General features: G+C 37.2%; 1 protein-coding gene across 6 annotated transcripts in view; it reads right to left on the bottom strand.

The window, feature by feature from the left end:
• Positions 1-25,571, bottom strand: part of KCNIP4 (potassium voltage-gated channel interacting protein 4) — a 434,877-nt gene that overhangs the window by 319,207 nt on the left and 90,099 nt on the right. For 2 of the 6 annotated variants that reach the window (XM_057405629.1, XM_057405636.1), the window contains exon 1: positions 11,459-11,659. The exons of the other annotated variants lie outside the window; for them this stretch is intronic. In XM_057405629.1, the coding sequence (XP_057261612.1) occupies positions 11,459-11,546 (88 nt within the window). In that variant the 5' untranslated portion in view covers positions 11,547-11,659. Of the gene's footprint in view, positions 1-11,458; positions 11,660-25,571 lie in introns of those variants that run through there. 6 annotated transcript variants of the gene reach the window in all.

Here is a 25,571-nt window from a genome sequence, read left to right as displayed (position 1 = left end):
ACGAAAACCCCTAAAAACAATAAAACCCAAACCCAACAAAAACCCCAAACACCTCCCCCTAAAAAAAAAAACAACAAACAAACAAACAAATAAACCCCAATCACACACGAGTTTACCCTTACTTCTAGAGCTGATTAGCTGAAATCTTAAAGGAAGAGCTGACTTTTTCACACTCTTATTTCCCTTGCAATATATTTTTTAAATTATGATGCAGTATAATGGTATTGTTCAAAATACAATTTAAAAAGAAAAATATAAACACCAGTAAAAATTACCTTCTAGAAACAATGACCTAAATGTAAGTTAAACAGAAAACAAACCCACAAGAAACCCAAGCCCTTACCTTAAGAACACTTTTCCCTCCTCTCCATAGTACGTAGTACAGAAACAAATTAAATTATATAAACATCCATCTGGGATTCAAGATGTTTGATTGCATTTTCACAACATACTGAAAGTTAGTAGTCTATTTTAGCAGCTGGTACAGTGCTATGCTTGGAAATTTATCATAGTTTGCCATGTAATTTAAGCACTCAGTTTCCAACAGCTACTGCTCTCAGCCTGGGAAGGCAGCGAGGAGAAAAACAACTGCCACAAATTACACACGATGAATTTTTAGTATCCTCAATATGTTGTTTTTTTTTTTTTTTGTCACTAGGAGACAGTCACTGTGCAACAGACTGCCTGAGAGAAGGTTAACAAACTGGGCAGTAAAAATAAGAGTCTGTGTAGAAGGTGACCTTCTGAGAAGAGGTATTCCAGCCTCTGGCTAGGATGAGGAAAGGCTATAACTGCTACAGAGTTGTATTAAAAGCAGCTTATCATTCACTTCTGAGAGAGAGTTGTCCTGGCAACTTTGCTTTTTATTGAGTCATCTGCTACCACACTTATGCATTTGTATGCCTTTGACATATTTCCTTGATTGGACTTTTCAGGAATCCAGTGCTGGGATGCTAAGTCTTTAATCCTACATCATAAGACAGATACCAAGCTACTTAATTTTACCAGAATGACTTCTGCTCCAGGACTGCAAAGGATTAAAAGCACGGGAGGCAGTTTTATGAATGTTTTCTTGGACTTCAGCAGAATTTAGGCACCAGAGTCCCAGTGTACTTACCCATGGGCTGAAATAGCTTGTCCTTGTCTGGGAATTGGTGATGGAACAAAAATATCAAAAGACAGTTTTGCATTCTAGCTACTCAACTGTGCATTGTTTTAGAATAACAGATCTTTATGTCAGTAGCATCTGTGGAAGAATCTCTCCAGGACATTATTGTGTCTCCCAAAGCATTGGACAAAGTGATTCATGCTTTTCTCATGTTTAGAAGAAACATGCAGCAGTTTACAGGAATATGCTCTGTCTTGATAATGTGTTTTAATACCTTGTTATTCCAGTAGAAAGCTTAAATTCATTTAAAAAAATGAATGCCACACACCAGACTGGATGTAAGAACACTTATTTCTTGAGGCAGGTCTCTTGGCACCAATTTCCTTCAGGATGTGTATGACCTCTCGATTTGGATTCAATACTTTAAGGAGACAGCCAATCTTTAAAGTCTTTTCACCCTCCTCTCTCTTAGCTGCAACTCTTGACAAGGTGACAGAAAAACAGAATGAGAAGAAAAAAAAAAAGACAAAGGCAGGAAATGGAGAAGTAGTAACTGGTCAGACATCACAGCTGAGGAAGGTTATGGAGGAGTCCTTTGGGGTCAATGCTGAAGCTCCTATTGTTCAACATAATGCATAAGCAAAATCTGTTCATGACATTCAGTGAAAGGTTAGTGCAAAAACTGCAAAAGTACCACATGGAACTGGGTGACACGGGGATGGTGATGAAAGACACCAGGCAGACGAAACAACATAGCCAACTTGACATGAGACATGTAGGAAAACCAACTTGCTCTCACACCACAGAGGGCCAAACCAAGACAGACTTCAGTGACCAAAAAATGAAAACACATTCTCATAATTCATATTCTAAGAAAATATTAGCTTAGTGGCACTTAAAAAAAAAAGGGCAAACAAACCACTTAGAATTATTATAAAAGTATTACAGAATCAAAGAGCAAACATACAGAACTGTTAAAACATGGTGTTTGTACATTTTTAAGTACTACAAGATGTCCTGGGTTCTCTAGGTGAAAAACGAGAAGTAGGAAACAGCAAAAACCAAAGCACTCAACTATATGTAAATAGGTGCCTGCACAACCTGAAGAAACCACTGTGAACTTCAAGAAAAATATTTTTAAATCTTAGTATATAGTATCAGTTTTGTCAGTTCAAACATATCCTACTGGAAATGGCCAAAATAAGTGATGCTTAAATGGACAGAGATAATTCAGCTAATACAGAAAATTTAAGCGGAGCACTATTTATCCTCCTAACTGATAGCCTTCATAGCAAATTGACTGTTTATAGTGCCAGGATGAATATTTAGGAGAATTCTATCACTTTTTGAAGGGCAGTTTTCTCCCTGATGAAAATGTACATCTTTTCCTGTATATGACTTCGTTGACAAAAACATTTCAGTAGACTAGTTGTGAAAGAACAGGCCTTATTCCTACACTGTCTCAACAGGATGACATGTCAGTTACTGACACAGTAAAACACTGTGCAGACAACAGGTAAGTAATTTAATAGATCAGTCCAGAGCTTCCTGTAACAATATATACAGCTCAATTAGTTTCTCACAATAGGCTACAGCAGTTATTTAAGGAGCTTCAAGCACTTCATCTGGTAAATCTTCATGGGGGGCAGGAATGCCCTGCTGTTTCCATTCACATCTGTCACTCAGCATTAAAGCTTCAGAGCACTGTGAATGTGGACAGAGGATACATGGCGACACTTGGATTCACCTGTGTGCAGTAAGAGGGAGAGCGCCTGAATTGCAATGAAATTTTCAAAACCAGCAATCTGGGTAACAGATGAACCAAACTAAAGAGGAGAGGTGACTGTCAGCCACCATCAGCATTTCAGTCCCCTCAACCAGAATTTTAGTTACTGCTGTAACTCTGTAAACACAAAACCATGAACAGCCCATTTTTTTTCTGGCATAAATATCTCTTTGTATTATAGAAAAATCATGAGTTTGATAAGTTTGCCTTGAGTCTTACAGCTTCAGAGCACTGAAAGTTAAGACATAGCACAATGCTGTTTCTTAACTCTTGGTCTAAACTCTTCACTGGTACGGATTTGCCAATGGCTTATACCCAGGATAAATCTAGTACACAATAACATGTACCACTGTATCAGATGTATCAGTGTCTGTGAATATATGCACATTTTTATATGCTAGTGTCCCTTGTACTCTTCTTTCCCCTCCATCTTCCCTCCTCACCCTCACTCTCCTGGGCATGTGCAACTATTTTACTTCAGGTAGAGGGGTTTTTTTTCAGTCTTATCTTCTATTTTCCTTTCTCTTTGGCATTGATTTGCATCTAATCTTCTTTGGTTGGTTTCATTTTTTTAAAGTTATTTCGTTGATTGAAGAAATTAAAAATCTTCTTATCCTCACTAAAAAAGCCCTGCTGCCTTTTCAGGGATCCAGAGGAGCTGTGCACACAGGCTACTCAGAAAAGTTTAACATTAATTAGTCAGTATGGTGGAACGGTCAAAATTAATTCAGTCTCTGTTGAGACCCTCTCATTCAGAATTAAAATAGACTTTGTTTGGTTTAAATTCCTTGAGAAATGAATTATGCTAAATTGAAATAAGGTCACTTTAGCTCTTATTCTTCTGAAATGTAGCAGTTTTACTTAATTTGAATTAAATCTGCACATGAAGACAATTCCTTAGATTTCTCTTATGTTCCAATTAATTTCCTGGCCTGGCAATGGAAGAAGTTTACAAAAGTTCGGCTTCAGTACAGCAGTTCAAGAGCACCTTATCACTGGTGTTTAATATTTGTTTGTCTGGAAACAAACATGATATTTTGGGGTAACTCACTAAATGTATATAATCATTAGACTCATATTTACAGTAATTAATTTCAGATGCATTTTCTACAGAAAGTCCTACAGATTTTATAGTCATGTATTCCAGAGACATCACTGCTAGTAAAGTACTGACTGTACCTGACACAGATGACTGAATATAAGCACATTTAAAACTTGCAACTGAAAATGAAGAAAGGTTATTTAAAGGGGTGAAATGGGGGGGCAGGGGGGTGTGTTAAAAATGAGTGCATTTATACATTTTGAATATGAATATTAACAAATGTAAAAAACATAACTTTTCCATAATCCAGGATAATCTAAATAATTAACATAGCAGCTACTATATGTACTCTATTAAAAACTAATTTGAATTTTTTGCTCAAAGCTGGATGTATCTAAGTGCATGTACCAGTACCACATTTGACCAGCAACTGCTCTCTCAAGTGCTGCAAAACCAGAGCCTGAGGCTCCATATCCGAAGAGAAAATCTGCCCTGGGATTTTTAAGAAATTCTCCAGCTAATGAAATGAAAGGTAGGCATTGCTCTGAAGAATCTACAGACAAACTTTTGAGGAGTAAAAAGTCCTGTTTTCAGAGTTGACTAAGGAATATATCATCCACCGACCTTTACAAACATTGCCATAAATCACATACGTATGATCAACTAACACATTTTTCCTGAAATTAACTGGAGTTTACCATGGCCATACATAGACAGGCCTGCACGTCACAAATGTTAAGTGCTGTCTGATTTTAATCACATGCTTCATAAGAGGGATTTAATAATAAATTTGCCAATCAAAAGCAGACTATCAGAGATGCAAATTATAGTACCTCATTTCAGATTTATTCAAATACCTAAATTAATAAAGTATGGGTACTGATGAAAACAGACTTCTGTGAGTGCGCTTATATTAAAAAAGCGCATGGCACGATTCTAATAATTAGGCTGTAAAATGCTGTCTTAAAAAGAAAAAAAAATGTCAGTTGGCTTTATTTTTTTTTTTTTTTATAACTCCATGCGAACTACCCATTTTAAACATCTCATGGTGGAGAAAGGGGCTCAGGAGAGATGATTTAGTTGAAAACGCATTTTAGGAAGAGGCAGAAGTTAATACTCCACCAACCCCCCAAAGCTGTGATGATATCCTAACTCCAGAAAAGTTTTATTTCAACATAAAAAACCTAATGATTGCATTGGTTCAGACTGAGGAACCATCTAGCACAATACCCTGTCTTCAGCAGCAGCTATTAGTGTATGCACAGAGAAGGATAAGCATATTGAATACTCTCTCCTAACGCTTTCCCAGACATGGATTGTTTTCATCTCAGGGATTTCTCACATATGCTACAGCTAATCTAGTTAGTGACTCCCAAAAGATTTGTCTTCCAAGTGCTTGCCCGGCTTGTATGTCTGAACTCATGCAGGACTTCTTGCATTTACACTTTAGTAAGGTGTTTCATAGGTTTCAATCCTGACTGGCAGTGGTAAACTCACCACCTATCCATTTACGCATAAAGCTTATTTTTCCCAGCATACACCACTTTACATATTAATCTACATTCAATTTTATCTGCCATTTTACTGTCTTTGAGAATCATTGCACAAAATCTAGCTATGACAGAAGGTTCCCATAAAACAAACTCACTCAACCAAAACCCAGTCTTTGTACTCTAAGGCAATAGTTATTACAGTTTGCATCCAAATTTCTAGTCTTAGTATACTTTATTCCTTACTGCTGCTATACGCCGTTACTCTATACAATGGCTGAAGGAAAAGTATGCATACAGTTAAGAACTGCATTATATCACACAAGGCTAAGATGTCTTAACACTACCATTTCCTAACATTTTGTGTGCATAATTTGGTAACTTTCTAAGAGTTCCTTTAAGAATACTTTTAAACATAATGTCAAGAGCTGTGCCCTACATACAACTGAAATTCGAATATTTTCTTTACAAATTATGTCAGCAGTTTAGACTCTAATGAATGGACAGAATGTAGGGCTTCCAAAGGCAGATCATTAAGGATGGCTATGGGATGCTTCTCAATGTGTCATTTTTAAGAGAAGCTGAACTGTATCTTTCATTATAAGATTCAGATTTGGAATGAGAGAATAAAAACTCAATCTTTTTTAAAAAAATGCTATGCAGCATGGTAGTTTTGTCAGTCTTTTTTCCATTAACATAGCACAAGAAACCTTAAAACTTTAATGCTGACTCTTTTGGAAGGATCTGGAAAAAAAGATTTTTTAAACTAGGTTATATGATAGAGTTAATATGTCAAAAATATGGGACATTTCAGTGACATATTTAAATATTCAGGAGAATATCTTTAAAGATTAGCGTACTGCCTTTATATCTCCTACTTCAGGATATCCTTCTACCCACATGAATTTTTCACCACTGCTTAAGTCTTCTGAATGCATATCTACCATATGCAGGATTATAAAAGTTGAAGCTGAAACACTTCTGCACAACAGTGAGTTTTGCAGATATTGCTTAAGGGAAAAGAGATGTATGCAAATTAGCAGTGGTTCATCATCATACATTTTCTAATTAATTACATTAGTTAAAATAACTGATCTAAAAAAATCACTGGCAGTTCAGAGTAGGTCTGTGGCTGCAGCATAAGAGGTATATAGCTAGGACTGGGGTTTGGATGAACAAAAGAAATATTTATAATCCGTTCCAGCTTGAAGCAGAACATAGCATAAACACACTAAATTATGGAATTCTCACTATTTCCCAGAATTTCTGTTAAACTAACTGCTGCTAAATTCAATACATCTAGTCTTTGCCTCAGAGTATTGTCTCTCTGTATCCACCACACCCTTCAACAAAATGATTTCTCTCTGAGGTAGACTAATACCAAGACTGCACCAGAAAAAGTTGTCAATGCTAATCAGGAAATCAAGAAAGCATAAAATACAATGCAGAACTTCATTTGAAATCTTGATTGGTTTCTTTAAAATTAATGAGGCTTCTTTTCCTAAACCAGACGTGGCAAACATTTTACCCTTGCACATTAGAACTTGTGCAAGAGAACACTGCATCTCTGTAGATGAAAAATATACGAAACCCTACAGGTTCAAACTACCTCACAGGAAACAGTCAAATGATGCAGACCTTAAAACTGGAATTCTTTTCCATTAAAAAAACAAACCAAACAAAAAAAAAAACAAAAAAACCAACAACAGAAAACCACCGACAACCAAACGAAACCAAAAATCAAAAACCAAAAAACTAAGCGGGTTCATGAACAATACTGATTTAGTATCAAAAGTAGTATTTCAGAAACACAGAACAAAAACGATAGTGTTTGGAAACATACAAACCCCTTGTTTTCCCACATTTTGACATTTTAGATTATTCATGACACGTTCAAGCTACAAGCTCCTTTTAAAATAATTTTGTTTTAGATAATACTTGCATAAAAAGGGGACCATCCTGTTCATCTGCTCTCTGTCTCATTATTTAGGATTATTTTGATATTTTAGATTATTTCTTTTAACTTATTCTACTTCTCATTTTATTTTACATGCATTTTCAGTAGCAGTTATTGGAACATTACTAACCTGCATTCAAAAATGGTAATTAATCTTGAAATTAGCAAGTAGTGACCTTGGAAAGTATTCATAATAAAATCCTGTCTCAGACACAGTTAAACTTCAGGCACTGGTTGGCGGGTGAGCTACAACAGTCACAGGAGTACTGTTGTGAGTGCCTGAGTGCCCCTGCTAGTGACCCCCATGCCTTCAGGTCTATGCTTAGATGGCATTTCCTCTTGGCAGTGGGCTAGAAAACTATTTCTGTGCAGAAACAGGCACAATTTAAGACTAAAAATTGCCTTCTGATAACCTGTTTTCCCAAAGTGCCGCCAAAAAGTATATTCCACATTCACAAATAGATCTTTTTTCAACTTAGAACACTCTCAGACCTGTGACGACTCCTACTTTACACCGATGTCATTAATCTCTACACCAAACAAAAACAAACAACAGTCCATAGCTTAATCTACATAAACCTAGAAGAGTAAGGTTACTTCAGTTTGTTAGAGAGAGAATGCAGTTCCACAGGCAGATTTGTTCTTTTCCTTCTTCCTTTTTAAATGTACATGCTAACTCTGGATTTGAATCTGTCCTGGAAACCTAGCCTCCTTTATGACGTTTAATATGAACATGTCTGCAAATGATATACTTGTGAAAATTTACCACTGAAGTCAATGGCAGTTTTGTTTCTATCATCTCTTTAATCCCCATACTTTATCAGTTGTGACAGATATGAAAAATTTCCCAGCCATTGCTCCAAAATTGTCTTGCATGTTCCAAAATATTTTTCTATTTCTTGATCTTGTTATTATATAAAAATCTTGTATATTATACAGATTCACACTGCATCCAAAAAAAACAGAAATGTTCAGAATAGCAGCACTAACTTCCTTATGACAATGTTTCAAAGACTGAGCACTTCCAACGCACCTCCAGAGGCAGCAGGCAATAAAGCAGGAATTGGTATGACATTTGAAAAACACTGTCTTCAAGCATTTGATGGAGTCTGTTTCACTTGTGGAAACACATCAACTTGACAGATAGCAGAAACTGTGGAAAATGAAAAACTCCTTTACCACATTTTACTACATTTTGCTGTCAAACATAGCAACTTGCTGTAAAACAAAGGAAGAGATTTAGATGTATTCAGGCAGAGGCTGCCACTTAAAATCCATTGTAAAGGTTTATGCAGTATTTACCTTCAAGCAAGGGGAGAGTTTCATTAATATTACCTACAGCTGAGTTGAACAACTGAACAGAAGTCCATGTTTATGTACTAGCACAGAGACCTATACGAGATAATTATTTGAAATTTTGAGATTCACCACAGAACAGGTCTGTAGTGCTGTAAATGGTTAGGAAACACAAGCAGTAAAACCAGCAGTTACCAATGACTTCTTAGGTGGGGCTACAGCAAGTAAACCCCCTCTTGTTTTCTAATCATTGTAATCACCCCAACCACAGCAGAGCTGGTACCAGTCTATATTAATGTAGATTAAGTATATACTCAACTTGCCTACCCATACAGAAAGGAGAAATGGATTGGATTCAGTGCCTGTGCTTTCAACAATGCATAGTTCCAAATTATTAAGTATAATTTAAACATTAAAGAACACCTAAAAAAAAACAAAACAAAACAAAACAAACAACAACAAACCAACCAACCAAAAACAAAACCAAAAGACAACCAGGAGCCAAATTGTGTCAACAGGGAAGTTAAACTGTGTTCACCATTGTGGTCCTTAGTAAACATTTACATTTTGAAAATAGTTGATCACTTGAGTGAGCAGATTGCCTGCTTGTAAAAAGCTAAATAGGCATACTTTTTATAGTTTGATAGCTATCCTACATTTTTTGAATGCTCCAGATATAAACAGTAATATCTTTAATATACCAATTAAAGTAAAACATTCTAACACTTTCAACTAGGCTTTATCATTCATCTTCATTAATTATCAACTGATTACTAACATAATAAATAATGCATTGGGTTTTGAAGAGGGAACAGTAACTGGTATTGCAACAGTTGAGGTTAGCCTTTCAAATATGATCACAGTTTATCTCTCTTATTTGCTACATCGACACAATGAAGTCTATTAACCTAGTAACAGTCCTAAGATACTGTTGCCTGTAGTAAAAACGATCTGAAAGTTTCCTAGGAAGTGTCTCAGTTCTTCACAGTTCCTAAGCATGCGTGTGGGGTTGTTTGATTATCTCCTTCAGGGAAACATGCTTCACAGAATCAATCACAGAATGGTTTGAGTTAGAAGGGGTCCTTACAAACCATCTAGTCCAACCCCAAGGTTGCAAGGGGTTTCCACCATCCCTGTACTCCACACCCCTGGAGTTTCACAGAATTTGTAAAAATAGGGATTTTAAATCCCAAATTTATCAGCCTTCACTGCACCCCCTGAGCCTCCTCGTGACCCTTCATTTCATACCACTCCATTTGGTTTTTCAAGTAACTTATCATTAAAAATGTGCTTTTCAATTATAAATGAAAAAGATCTTCCTTTAGTAGTAACATAAGAACCAGCATCCACAACAATTCCTAAAAATGGTTTGAACTATGAGCTTAGAAAGCTTGCAGTACAAACATCAGTCTGAAAATAACAACGTGAATCATTTGCCAGTTAGGGAAGGAAAAGCTTGAATGACTTTGTAAAAAGGGAGTACTGGTGTTCATTTCTAACACAGCTTTCTTCTTGTATTGTATATTATTTAATTTTCATAGCAACTCACAGGAGTAAGAAGCCAGAATTTTCAGAGAAATCTGAACTGATGCACAAAAGAAACCAGAATAGACTGGGAACAGAACAGGGAAATTCTATGTTACCGGACACTCAAACTTATTAAAAAGCTGCATTAGATTTCCACAAGTTAAAAGCATCCTATGAAGTACTCATTGCCAACCTTGACATCATGATCTTTACAGCACTGTAACCCAAAATTTGATAAACTGCACACATCAATACTTCAAATTATTACTGAAGAGTCAACTTTACTCTCAAATACTTCCACCAGTGCCTAAGCTAGGGGTGGGGGAGAGAGAGGGCATGACACAACACGACAAAACAGTAACAAAAGAAAACATCAGCAGAAACTTTCAGAATACTTGTAGTAAAATGAATTCTCGATAACCATGTCAGTATAACTGGTTATTATCTGCTGGTGCTGCACTTGCACCTCTGCTTGACGATTTATCTGAGGGAAAAAAAGAAATATGAAGTTGAGATGGAAGCACAATTATATTTTATAAGTATAGAATGACATCATGTCACATTTGTCAGCTGTTGGAAAGAGACACAGAAAATGCTGAATTGTGAGAAAAGTGTATTTTCCAAAGTGCTAGGAGGAAAACTACACCTTTCAGTCTAGCTTAGAAACCTTATCTGGTACTGTACAATTTGTCCAAGGTTACAGAAAAAAATACTTAAATTTGACAGCCAAATACGTTTCAAATTCTTTAAGGGCAAAAAGCACAAGTGTTATTTAAACTTTGCAGCAAGACGCTGTAACATTATATTGACAGTTGGCAGGTGATTTACAACCTAAGGTAAACAAAAACAAGCCTCTAAGAAGAAGAATGTAGTCTGCTTGTCAAAGTGAATCAGTTCAAGAAACAGTGGAAATAAAAAGACCAGTCTTTTAGAAGCATCGTGCACATAGTCAGCATTACCTCCAGCGTACACAGGTACACAGGCGAAAGCACATAAACTCACGCTCCCTTTTGGATTCAGGTATGTAAAGGCTTAGAGAACATTACACTCTCTGAATACTGAAACAAGGTAATGCTACATATTCTGCTGTTATTATGCTCAGCCACAAAATAGTTCACAGATTTCTGTTGTATCATAATTTACAAGCTTAAAGGAATCATAACACAAACCAGTGCCATCATTAGGTTAACCTTAGGTAGTTTTCCTGTTATCACGCTGCAGAGCTCGACTACAAAGAAAAACAAGTCATTACCTGTGTGAAGAGAACCTGTGATTAGCCTGAGAAGGTACTCGGCAAATTTCAGTATTTCGCGCTTACACCGCTTCCTACAGCCACTCATCTTAGGCAGCACGGTATTCCTCTGGGAAGGGCCCGGGGTCTGCCAGCAGATCGGACAGTGTCTGCCAGCAAACTTCTGGGGCAGCTGACCTCCTCACAACTCCTCGCCGACAAGCAAACTCCCTCGATTTACCTCTGCTGCCTGCAGCAGAGATCCCGCGGCGGCGGGCGCCGGGCGCTGCCACACCGCGGCGCAGCACCCGCTCCCCGGTCCCGCGCCAGGCGCTGCCCGCGGCCGGCTCCGCGGCCGCGCAGCCCGACAGAGCGGGAGGGGGAGGCGGGGCTAGGCCGGCTGCCCTCCCTGCGCAGGCACACACCCGGATGCGCGGTATGTCCGCCGTGAATCAGCAGCGGGAGCCGGCCTGGGCTCAGCACCCCACGGCTTCCGAGTTGCGAGGGGAGGGAAAAACCCACCAGAACCCAATCAACAGCAAACCCCCAAGTCGTCAGGAAGTATCGCTGTGCCAACTGCAGCATCCCCGTGCCAGGTACTGCCTCCAGCTGCTCAGGGTCAGAGTAGGGGAGTGCCCTGCCTCCGTCTCACCTCCAGGAATGAAATCTAGTGATTCCCCACCTACTTCACTTTGCTTGTCGGTCAAGGGACCCGTGGCTTGCCGAAGGTCATGGAAACCCCAAGCCACTGCACAACTTTACAGAAGCAGTAAAGTCACCCCAAGTGGTGTCTCTGTGCACGGAGCAGCCCTGCTCTCCAGCCCACTGACCTGGGGCGGGTGGGAAGGCGGCTCTGGCACAGTCAACATCTTGTGCTTAGGATCTCTCCAAGAAAGTCTCTTTAGGAAGCTATATGCATTCACCACTATTCCTTTATAAAGTAATTATTTTCCATCTTGCGTGAGAAGTGTTTCTTATAAGAAAAAACGATCTGCTGAAGGCTTTATCCATGACCAAAGAACCCAAACAATATGCTTTAATTTCCCTTGGAGTACATCCCTGTACTGCATAAACACAGAGAACAATTCCATTGCATTAGATAGCGATGCAGTATGTAATGCCTAATACAGTTAAAAGAAGACAAAAGATCCATTAAGGTAAAGCTTAACAGAAGAAAATCACTGTCTGATCTCATTGACCATAAAACATTTTGGTGAATGCCTTTAAAAAATTACAATAAACACAAATCCACATCCTCAAACTATTCTTTAGATTACACACTGAGTAGAGATAAATACATTACAGACACAATACATCAAAGCATTATCAAAGTTGCACTTAGATGACATAGTTTCTGTGCCTGTTATCTAAATCACAAGCTTGCTGTCTTATGCTTTCAGTGAGGCTACATATTTAATGGAAAGAACCAACATTAAATAGCTCCCAGAAGCCCCTGTTTAGCCCAGTGAAAGGTTTAGCATGGGGAGGAACTGGGCAAATTTCAAGATTTCATGTTTACACCACTTGCTACAGCCACTCACTTTAAGCAGTAATTATTTTCTGTGTTTTTTCAGGAAATCTGCCCAGATTGACAAAAAAAAAAACAACAAAACAAAACCAACCAAAAAAAAACAACAAAACAAAACACATCAAATTCTGAGTCATTATTGATTGCATTGTGCCTTACACATTTCTAAACCCTACTGGTATCTGAAAAGGAAATTCCTCATGTAGCTGGTATTGGCAGAGAGACTGAAAACAGAAGCTTGTATCTCTTTAGAAGAGGACTGAGGTGGCCAATGCAAATGGTCCTCAGCTACTTCTTAACCCTTTGACATCTTTAATTGCTTCATACAGATTTCACTAGCAGTGAAATTACTTCAAAATAAAGAACCAAAATACGGGTTCTCTAAAGTCTTACATAAGCATATATCACCAACATCATATTTTGTTGGTGATGTGCCCTCCAAAACACAGCTGCATCAGTTCTGACACTGTTTCCTAAATCATCTACATTTCAAGAGAGCAATAACAGTAACTACTACCTCTGAAAGAGTCGTGAAAGGTTTCAGACCAGATTCGCTAAGAGGCTTTTAGCAAACACTGCATCATTCAGGTAGAACTGGATCTGAACCTAGCTCCCAACAGTTTTTTGCTCAGCAGAAAAATCTGACCAATTTTGGACTAAAATTGCTTACCCCAAATCAGAAGAGCAGATGATGGCAGAGCGGACAGGAAAATTAGACTGGAAAACTAATAAGACCACCATGGTTTTGTTGACAAATAAATTCTTGGGAAGGGATAGTTGGAGAATATTGGTTAGAGGATATTAATTTCTATGTGTTGGCAATATTTTATTTTTTCTTGATGAGACACACTAAAGTTCTCAGTCAGAAACAGTCTCTTTGCCCTGATGTATATAAATACTTTCAATATCTATGAGCTATGTCCACCCCAATAATTAATACTCTATAAACCTAAAGTAACACATCTATAAAGAAAAGAAAAAAAAAAAGAAAAAAGGAAAAAAGAAAAGAAGAAGAAAATGGCTATTAACATCACAGGGATCTGGATCTCTGGATAAAGTCCTGAAAGTTCTGACTTTGGAATCAGATACTTAGAAATTGGTGTTTAAAAGCCTTTAAGTACAATGGAGGAAGAGCAAAATGCACACACACACACACACACACACACACAACAAAAGGAGTTTTCAGACATCAGAAAAAATGAACAGAAGGAAAAATTAAACACTGTTTGTAAACTAATGGATTTTCAAAGTTTCACCCAGTCCAGTGCTGACAGACTCCCAAAATAATATAAAACACAAACTTATCTTTTTTTGAAGTATTTGGAAGGCATAAAATGACTAGGGAGAAAACATAATCCTTTTTTTTTTTTTTAAAGACTGTCCGCAACAGCAGTGCAGTTTACATGCAAAATGGAAAAGTTTCTCTGGATGTACAAAGTGTACTATAGAGCTATTAAGACAAAGTGATAAAGATCTCTTCCTTTGAGGCTTTCAAACAAAGCTACTAGAAAATCTTAAAAATATTTGTCACCATGGCAAGAAAAGCAAAGCACAAAACTGTCAGTTTATGAAATTCAGTTCCTTTGTATCCATAGATGAAATTCCACATGACTCAATCAGGGTCTCAGCATCACTGGTCTATGTCCTATGCACGTATGTTGGCAACTGAAGCACACCTTAAACATATTCAGCTACACTGATGAAGCTTTAGACTCATACTACAAAAAGCAAAACTACACAAATCTTGTAGTTCAGAGATGGTCAGTATTGGCCAGTATGTAATCAGTACTTTTCCTATGTAGGAATACTATTTCACTATAAAGGCATTCAAAACCAAAGCAGAAATCAATTGACAGCAATATGAAAACATGTTTTAAAATATGAAAAAAAAAAAAAACCCTGATTTTTAGACTGCAGAGGTTGCTGGGTCAATCTAGTCTAATCTCCCTTCAAAAAAAATCTCAACCCCAAATGCACTGCCCACCTCAGGACAGGACATTGTGAGGCCTGGCATAAAATCATAACTAACGCTGTATTAGCTGTCATTATAGTTGGGTTTGGTTTTGTTTTTGTTTTAATTTTGAGAGAAAGAGTACTAAATACAGATTGTATTTAATAACAAAATAATGCCAAACCACCTATTAAAATACTCAAGAAGAAAATAAATTTTGCTGTCATCATATTAAGTAACAATGACAAAGACTCAACTTGTAAAAAGCTCAGTATCATGGTTTAAAGGGATGGTGGGGGTGGGGAAAAGCCATCACAAATGTTTGACAAGAAGAAGAAGTCCCTGCAGTAAGGAATAAGGATGACAGTGCATAAAAGATAAATTTGCGAGTCTGGTAACAAAAAACAACCCAACAGCGCAAGCTGAAGTGACACATACAGAACACAAGTTGTCTGGCTTCTTGGAAAAGATTTGTCTTGTATAGCCCTTTGATTTGCACACATTATTTAAATATCCTTCTGACTTCAAAGAGCAAAACTTCCTCCTGAACTAGCCTGTGCTATTGACTAACAGCAAATTTAAGTCTTGTAACAATAACAAAATCAACTCAATTAATGCTTCAACCTCATCAGGCAGGGTGACTGCAGGAAGTCAACCAGGAGTACTGAAAACCTGTGTACAGAGTTTCCTTGCTGTTGGCTCCAGAGGCTTGCAAGGGTTTTTGTTCTTAATGCAAATACTGAATTTTACAACTGAACATTTTTATCAGAGGATTTCTAACCTCCTTATTTCAAAGGATGGAGATAAATATTTACAACCTAAGCACATGGCAAGAAATAACAGATGGGTAGAAACAAACAGATGGGTGAACACAAGGTAACAGCAAGATATTTACAATCAGCATAATAAACAGCTGCCACAAGTAGATGACCATCATCAGATCTTTCAGTCACTCCTTCTCTGTTATCAGAAGTAAGGGTCCGCATAAATCACAATCCCTAACGTATTTAATAGCTCTTCCCTGAACTTCTACTTCAACACAACAGTATTGTGTACTGAGGTGTCGAAAGTTGGCCACCATTATACTAAAGTAGATGCAGCAGGATTAGAATTCTTCATCACAGAAGTTGCTGGAAACTGCAGGACTAATTCCAAACTATTCACCATGTTTATGAAAATATCAGCCACCACATCTAGCCACAGCCAGTGAAAAGCATCAAAATTCTCCACACCTCATTTGCCCAAATATAATCTTGGATATTAACACAAACCAGACATGGTTATATGCTAGAATATGAGTTGGGGAAGCAGAGATGCAGATAATGTTTCCTTCCTAACTGATTAGTAGCAACGTGATAACTGAATTTACTTAGTTCAAAATGGTTATTGTTCATTGCTGTCTACCCTGAATTTTTCTATAGAGCCCAGGACAGGCAGTGAGGGGGTTGCCAAGGTCCCTGGTTATGAATACAGACTTGTTGGGGTTTTTTTTAATAGCAAATTGATAACTTTCTAGTAGCCCAACCATTACGTACACAAACTGCATGCAATGCTTCTTAATGTGGAAGAAAAAATAATAAGGAATCTTTATGCTGGCCTATGCCACTGAAAATTAACACAGTCTTCCTGCTTTTGTCTATAGCTTCTAACTTCTCCTGAAATCTTGCTAAGAATAATATCCTCAAAATCAAACAGCTTTATTGCTGTGCTTTAAATAGGACCACAGAGGAATGTCTGCTACGTCACGCTGTTCACACACCATCAACAAATGATACATGTGCTCTATTCTAATACCTGTATAAAGTAAATTACTTTCATTGCTGTTTTAGTTCCAGACTCTATAGGTTCAAATTTCATTTTCTGTTGTATTTGTGAAGCTTAATAAAACATGGTGGCTTAGCCCACCAGAACATAAAGCCTTTGACCAGTGTAACAAACCCACTTAAAATATTTATCTCTATTATTTCCAGCTTCCCTGTAACTAGCTGCTCTGTCAGAAGGCCTTTTTTACCTACTCAGTGTCCTTGAAGGTTACCCCAAGGATTCATTTGCACACAACACTCTAAGATGATACTGGCTGCCTCCACCTCCCCTACAGCCCTGACTTGCCTAATTAAATATTCATCACTCCAGAATGTTGCAGTGTCAAACATGAGCAACTTCTTGGCCTGACCTTCCACAGCCAGCCTGCTGTTCATGCTGGGAATAAACAGGACTGGGACTTACCTGCCGAAACATAAAACTGCATTATGCCGTTTTCCTGACACACATTAAGTTCTGTGCAGGCACTGTAATATTCTTGTTGCAAAAGCTAGAGTACCATCTTCTAATGTTGAATATAAATTGAGTACCAGTATGCAAAGCTAACAATAAAACCTGCATGGGCAGAGTTATCAATAATCTTTCTGCAGAACACTAGAATCTTTTCTTCCTTATTATGCAGATCCTGGTTCTTTTGTGTGGTCATATCTTCCAACTTCAAAAAACCACAACAAACCAAAACCCAAACAAATAAACCAATGCTGGGTATTCTCAAAAAAATAAAAAGACTGAGGCATACCACTATTAACAAGTATGTGCGTTTTTTTTTGATGGCTTTGGACTCCTTAGTTTCACATAACCCATTTATAAGAAATTTACATTTTACCTCCAAGACAAAAGAATTTATTCATTCCAAACCTCTCATCTGTGGAAGGAATATCTGGAACTATTACAACTCGATTCAGTTGTACTAGATTCTGCTCATATTTACATCTGCATTTAATGGAAGACAAAGCTGAACTGAACAAATCAGAACGAACTAGCTTCCCTGATAAGGAATCCATAACCTTAATAGTCTATAGGTTCTGCAGATCTTTCAACATTTCATATAACTAAAGTATACGCATAGCACATCCATACACAGTAAGAACATTGAAGAGCTTGCATTTTGACCCCAACAGCTACACTAACCTGTTACAGAACAAAAACATATCAGATAGTGCGCAAACATCTTTCATTTATGCATACTAGGCATGCAGTGTTCTTAAGACTATGGACTAGTCATTGCACCAAATCAGCAATGAGAATTCTGTAAACATAATAAATGCATATGTTCAGTTTAGGCCAGTAAGTAAAATTAATTACAAGAAAGATGCTTTCAGTACATATATGTGTAGCAACACATATGTGTATACATATTTCTATAAAATATAAATATGGTTTTAAAAAAAAGTTTGATTTCATACCTTCAATATTGTATTCAGTCATCTGTGAGAATCTTTTTGCTCCTAGGATTTCCCATAAATGCTCAAAGCTTACATTCCATCTTCTCAGTCAAGGGCTTCCCTGCACTTTTCAGGGATTTTCTGTCCCTTGGCATTTTTTGCTAGCCCAAAAAATTTGTGGATGCTGTAGAGGTTGCAGATGTGGCTTGATGAACTGATTAAACAAAAGAAATTCAAATTTAAAGGTGCAAATCCTTAAGTCTTCACTTCCTTAATCTGGCATGAATTGTTATGCATTTGGGAATATGCTGTAGCTACTACATCAGGGAGGAAAAAGATGACAGATGCTACACCCCAAACAGTTCTCAAACATCTTGGCTGAAGTAATTTTGAAGTAATTTTTGATGAAGCTGTCCTTCATCCAACATTTGAGTCTGTTAATTATTTCATAGGAAGTATGAGTATTGAAAACAAGTGAAATTACCACACTGCTAGGCCTATGATGTCTATCATTTCCCTCCCAGCAGGCTCCTGCAGATACTTTTCCAGAAGAAAAACCTCATGTCAGCATTCCCGTAGGATCCTTCAGTAAAGCCTTTTGGGGAACATGAGCAGTTACTTATCTACTCCAGATTTTCCGGAACTGTGGTGACTGTAATATTGGCACATAGATCTTCCTCCCACATAATAGAAGTGATTAGTCTCCCAAAGTATGCAAAATTTAACTCTGGCAAACAGGAAAATAATTTTAAATAGACTTAGAATTGATCTGATCATACATATAGTCTGATAAACCTGAGCTGAACCTTGCTCATAGGGAATAAGAAAGGTTCATATGTGCTCAAAACACTAACACTTTAAACTAAATAACTTTTTTTTTTTTCTATTCTGCACACTTGTTTCCATTAGAGCCTAATTAAACACACATTCCAAAAACTATTTTATTATAGTTCCCAGTCAATTGGAGATTCATTCAAGTTTCATGCTACGGATAAAGCCCGAAGAAGCTACCCGCTGTGCACGTCAGGTAGGAAACAGTAAGCAAGGCTATAAATCGGAGTATCATAACCATTTGGCATTACTGGCCCTGTAAAGGAGACATCTAAGTCTGCATTACAGTTTTGAAGTTGCATACTACATAAGCTGGCAGATTTTGATGGCCTTATTCAGTATCTGCGCAGTATCATGTATCTTCCTACCTCCTACCACATTCTTTTGTGACCATACATACCACCACTTCTCCATGAAGTGCAGCCACAACTATTTATGTCTTCAGACAGCCCTCTCTCATCTGTCCTATTATTATTTCAAATCAGCCCCTAAGGACCATAGACAGAAGGAGGCAGAATAAAATAAATATTGGAGATTAAAAGCAGAGAAATAGAGGAACTAAGGAATTCAATCTCACATGTGACCAACAGGTATTACTGAAAGACAGAAACTTTGCTTCCCAGATGGGAAAAGTCAATGTCAGGGAAAGTATTTGGGACCATGTGCTTGAGACCTCAGGAAACTGTAAAACTTGAGTATTAAATCACTGCAGTCCCTTAGTCACAATAGAGTCAAAGATCTGATTAAATAAATGCTTTAAGCATAAATCCAAATTTTCTAACTCTATAGCCTGAAGAAGTGAAGTAATTTTTATTATGAACTCAGCTACTATACACGTCAATGATAACCTGTATATGGTCTAGGCAAGCAAAATGAGAATTACATTAGTTGGCTGCAAACTTCCAAATCTGAAGCCTAGAACAGGAAGTTAACTGTAAGGCTGGTAAAGAGTATTTCTCCCATCTCTACAGGTGAGTACAAAGAAGAGTCATTTTCATACAGTGCACACACACACATATGTATTATATAAAAAGCACTGATGCCCAGGCACAGAAAGATACAGGGGAATACCACTACTTGTTTCTCCCATTGTGAGAAGAACAAATACTATTGGAAGAACACAACACCTAAACACTAGGTAAACCTTTAAGAACTTATACAGTATGGCGTGAATAAGGATATTACTTCTATTTAAGCCCTGCAGAAATGTCTTATTTCAAACCAGCTGCTCTATGTGCCTGGATACAGAACTTCAGACACCAATTAGAAATCATGTCTTATATTTCATAAATGATGATTAAAAATTTTCTCCTCAGAATTGGGCAGCTACCTCTACTGCAGAAACTGTATTAAAATGGAAGAGATAAGATAACTTTAATAGATTTTTTTTTTTTTTACTGAAGAGCTTATATGCACTGAACGAGATTTAAAAAAAAAAAAAAGGGTCAGACAGTTTTCATTCTTGTCTCTTGATTAAACCAGGTAATTCCACTCTCCTTAAGCTACTTTTGAATAAGGAATCACACTTATCGTACATTATTTTATATTATCATTATCAAGACTCTCCCATATGATGTCTTAAGATATCATTCCAGTTGGTCACATTTTAATAGTTTGCTGCTTTTGTTTTCTATCAAACAAAAGATTTAAAAAAATATGGAGATAAATGGGTAATAGATGTTTTAATCAGTTTATTTTCTGTGAAGGTAAAACATTTCTCTAAAAACACCCATAGGATTTCCTCACCTTTTTAATATTAAATTTAATATTTCTAAATGACATACTGCTTTGGCTTCCCCAGGAACACTCCATCTTCTGAGACACAAACCAAAGGAGAAAAAACCCCACCAAAACCCACAAGAGTGGTCTATGTGGCTCACTGCCTTGAAAATGATGTATAAAAGTAGAATAGTACCAACAGAAGGGCACCTTATTTCAAAACATTCTACCTTCCCAGGGGAGATTTTGATACTATACAGGAAAGGATAATACTCAAGCAGTATTATTCCTGAAGGTCTCTAATCATGATTTTGTTGAACTACGAGATTCCATAAGCATATGAACATTTAATAGTATTGCAATTGGAAGAATAACTTTTCTGTTTTTTATACCATTAATATTTTTAATAAGCTAAAAATAAACTTGTGTTCTGTAAACATACATAATAGGTATAGAACTACAGCATTCTCCCTCTCTTCTCCATAGCAAGAGTTCATGCATAGCACCTTCTCTTATAATGAGAACTTGTTTGCAGTTCGCTTTCCTTTCAGTGGCTTTTTACAGAAAGGTATCCTAAGGGTCTAACCACTTCCATTGTCTAGGAGCAGTGCCAATTTCTGAACTTGCTCAGCATTACAACAACAATTTACCAGAATTGTGCCCACTGAACTCACAGTTCAAACTGGTCACCCAAGTACACATACTTGCCAACAGACAACAAAGACTGCAAGAAATAAATCAACTTTTACTTCAAATCATGCAAGACATTCCTGCATTTGAAGTAGTTCAGGTGTCTGAAACGGGGGACACACATCACTCCTTAGTTCTTTAAGGCACATTATTGGGTTAGGCTCTTCCTCTGCCTCATCCTGAAACTCCTGGTTTCTGTTCCAGAACATGGATTTACAGAACCATTCCCACCCCTTGCAACACAGAGCTAGTTTACTTTTGTTGACATGTCCAGTCTTTATTTATTTCTCCAAAGAGGAGTTAAAATAGAAAGCATTCTTATCTGGTCCTTTACTAGATCTATTGCACAGATGTTACCATCTGATACCTAAACTACAAAAATCTGCCAAGAGCAATTGATTTTACTTTTCCAGGAGTGCTTTATTTGACTAAAAAAAAACCCCAAAAAACAACAACAAAAAAAAAAAAAAACAAAAAAAAAAAAAAAAAAACAAAGCCCAAAACAAAACAAGCATCAAACAGAAACCCCACTCAGGTCCTTTCCAACCATAACGAGTCTATGATTCTATGATCTTGACTCACAGCCACTGGTTGCATGGCCACTGACTCCAAAGCACAGAACTGAAATGCTTGTCAATGCAGATGCTTGTAGGGGAAAAAACCCAAACCAAACCAGAACACTAAAACCCACAAAAACAAACAAACAAACACCTATGGCTCATGCTTTAACTAGAGAGAAAGGCTCAATCTTTAAGCATATGACAGCAAGAACATAGTTACTATTATTTCCCCCAAAATCACAGCAATGAGGAGACCACTAGCTCCACAACAATTTGCAAATACAAGTAGAGACTGAAGCATTGAGATGCTAAGATAGAAATCCTAACATTTGAGTCAAAAAAAGTTAAATTGTAAACACAGGACTGGAAAGCACTTTCTAGGATATCCACTCTCAATCGTGCTGAAGATGACGGGTCTTTTCAGCCAAACCATTTGGTGCAGCTTGTTCCAGATCAAATTGCTTTTACTGCTGAACAATTAATTCTCATTCCTTGCTGCTGAATTTACATGGAGTATTTCATACCTCTCTCAACTCTTCTCAACACTTCCCCTGTGATATGGGTATGTATTTTGCTATAGGAGACCACTGCATCAGCTTTCTCCTTCTTTCCACCCTTTCCTTTTAAAGAGGGTTTCTATGAAGAAAATTGCACATTAAGAGCATGAAAAGCTCCATAACAGATGAGGTAGTGTTTCCCATTACATGACAGTACAGTCACAAGCTACTGGAGCAGAGTATCATAACTGACAATATATCACGAGTGACCCCAGAATTATTTCCTAAGTGTGTTATGCAAGAGATTATGCCAGCTTGAAAAGAATCAAAGTTCATAGCAAATAATTTATTGAATGCCACAAAATAGATATATAAAAGTTACTTCAATTTTTTATTTTACCTTTCCAGATGCCAAAGGGGGCAGGGTGGGGAAGGAACAGGAGCCAACCAACAAAAAGCCCAGCACCAACTACAAGACTGTGAGCAATACAGAAAAAAGTTCATGAGAGACATCTATAGAGATATAGAAGTGTTTGCTCCACCTATACAAGTTGCAGCATTTAAAACTTGGGTGCACATAAGAGCAAGTATTCCAAAGATGACAAGACAGAGAGGAATGCTTTGAAAAAGAACTGCATCTTTTACTTTATTGTGCTTTGTGTTATTCAGTCTAGCCTGCCAGGAAGTAAAGACATGCTCTTCAAAGCATTCCTACTTCAGTTTCTTTTTTTCTAAACTGCAATAAGCACAATTTCATTTAAGTGTACAGTAGTCTAGGAAATTTTATGTGCATTTCCAAACTGAGGAGAACCTGAAAACTATGCAAGAGTGTTGATATGTAAACTCTGAAATTACACCCCAGCCTGTGACAAACATGAGGGAGGAAACCAAGGACTAGCCAGAAAATGACAAGTGAAGAAATACCCGACAGACTCCTAAACCAAGTCCTTGGACACAGCGTAACAAGAAACAGCTAATGTAAAAAGATGACAAGCAATAACTATTCATGCAACAATTCAGGTCTAAGACTTTTTGTCCTGAGCATTTAATCTGAATCCCATTTCAGATTTAGTTTAAATAAAACTGTCATATTTCACAATTTATATTACCCCAATTAGATCATCCTATTCCCTCAGGATCCTATTCCAACTGAGAACAACAGATGCCTTCAATATTCAGGCTTGTTCTTTTATGTTTGTCTTTCATAGTGCAACTATTCCCATATATTAGGAGAAGTATATAAAGCCAGAAAAGAAAATTATGTCTCAAAAGACAACATGAGTATTAAACTATGCAGTTAATTCAAAATTAGAGTGAAAAATTTAACAGCTGAAGGAAAAATTACCATTTGGTAAAAACTCAGGAATCTGCTACCTGTCCTCGATTTTACTCCCCAGAGCCACTATGGGATTTGAAAAACCTTTATACTGATAACCTAAGTTAGTTCTTTTTTGGTCACCATAAGTAAAAATCAGTATAAACAAATTCTTGAGAAATATTTTGTACCATGTTCTGATACAACAATCCCCTCTACAGTTTCCATATGTTCTTAGCTACTTTGAATTGTTACTCATCATTCCACTCAAGTTTGATACTCCTTTCTACCTCTTTAATACAACACAAAAGAAGATTACTGTAAGAGACATCTGATAAACTGTTTCACCCTGTCTACTCACCCGTATTTCCACTTATTGCAATTTAATCCAGCACACCAGCCTTTTCTCAGCATTCCAGTCTTTCCTCAGCTTCTCTGACCTCTCTCCAGCATACTGAACCAAACTAATTTTCAGTTCCCACCATCTAACCATTTCACTGCCTCTCCCTAAGTAACATTCTAAGCCTTTCCAGACAATTTTACTCACAGATAACAAGTATCCTGGTGCAGTCTATTACTCTTTGATACATGCATAGGTTTTTTTGTTAGTGACCAAAAATATTGGTAATTTGATAATCTGCTTTGATCCATATGTATACAATACCAAAAAAAATAAAAAAAAACAAAACCCACAAAATTTGAGGAGTAGCTAAAGTAGCATCCTGTACTTAAGAACATGGGCACAATTAACACATTACTTTCCTTGTATGTTCAAGTATCTACAACATCTGTGTAGATCCGTAAAGCATATGGATGAGGAAGTAAAAGGGTATGCCTGTAGGCTTCACTGGGACAGAGGATGATGAAATAATATGTTCATGCAAAACTGAGTTTGTGATTAGATTCAAGCCAAGGCTAGAAAGGGAAGCTCACAGGGAAATGGAGTTTCCGTTTCTTCATAGCCATACAGAAATTTATTAGTACAAGCAGAAATAAAGTAAGTTCAATCAGATATAACCTTCCACAAACCTCAAAATGTATCAGATCTTAAAGATCAGTTTTTGAATCAGCATGGGTGTCTACGCATTATCAGCGCTCCTTGCAAGCTTCTTTCCCTCTGGGGAATTTTCTGGTAGAAATATTAAATTCAGAGATAATTTTTACCTCCATCCTTCCTTTGACATTTACAACACTTTAGGAATGCATTTGCTCTTCAAGGATATTTTCATCTATTAAAGAATATTTATGAGTGCTGCTTCAAAGAAAACCACTGGAATGAGGAGTCAAGCAAAAGCTGAGAGTGAAGATTTCCATTTGCAACTACTTATATGTTAACTCCTAGCAGGACAAAAAAAGCAACACCTAAAATGTATCAAAAATTGGGTTAAATAAAGATAACAGTTCATGAATTGTATTATCTGTTGATTAGTTCAAAGTCTGATACCAAAGTACACCTGGAGAACACAAAAAACTTAAAATACGAGTACAATTTAAGTAGGAGGAAATTAATTCACAAAACAAATTGGAGGCAACTAAAAAGAGTTAAACAGCTTAGGTTTGTTCTGATGGAGCTCCATGCTCTCCTATGTAAACCTGTGACTAATGATTTTGTGAAGCAAAGATGATACGTGATTTCACAAAAGCCTCAGAACTGAGAGGGTTTATAAATGTTACCATTCATATGGATTTCTGGCATACACGTCCAGAGGAAAACTGCCCTTTAAAATGCTAAATTCAATAAAGGGTTCATACCCTGGAAGTCAGGGCAGCAGCTGATGATAGCATCCAAAAATTCCACTTAATTCACTCCAATCCTTGTTACGGAAGTTTGTTGATA

The sequence above is a fragment of the Pezoporus wallicus genome, unplaced genomic scaffold, assembly GCF_028554395.1.
Source record: "Pezoporus wallicus isolate ANWC-B61680 ecotype Strahan unplaced genomic scaffold, APGP_CSIRO_Pwel_v1 contig_642, whole genome shotgun sequence".
NCBI lineage: Eukaryota > Metazoa > Chordata > Aves > Psittaciformes > Psittacidae > Pezoporus > Pezoporus wallicus.
The sequence above is the reverse complement of the archived record's forward strand: the minus strand, read 5'-3'. Positions and strand labels throughout refer to the sequence as shown.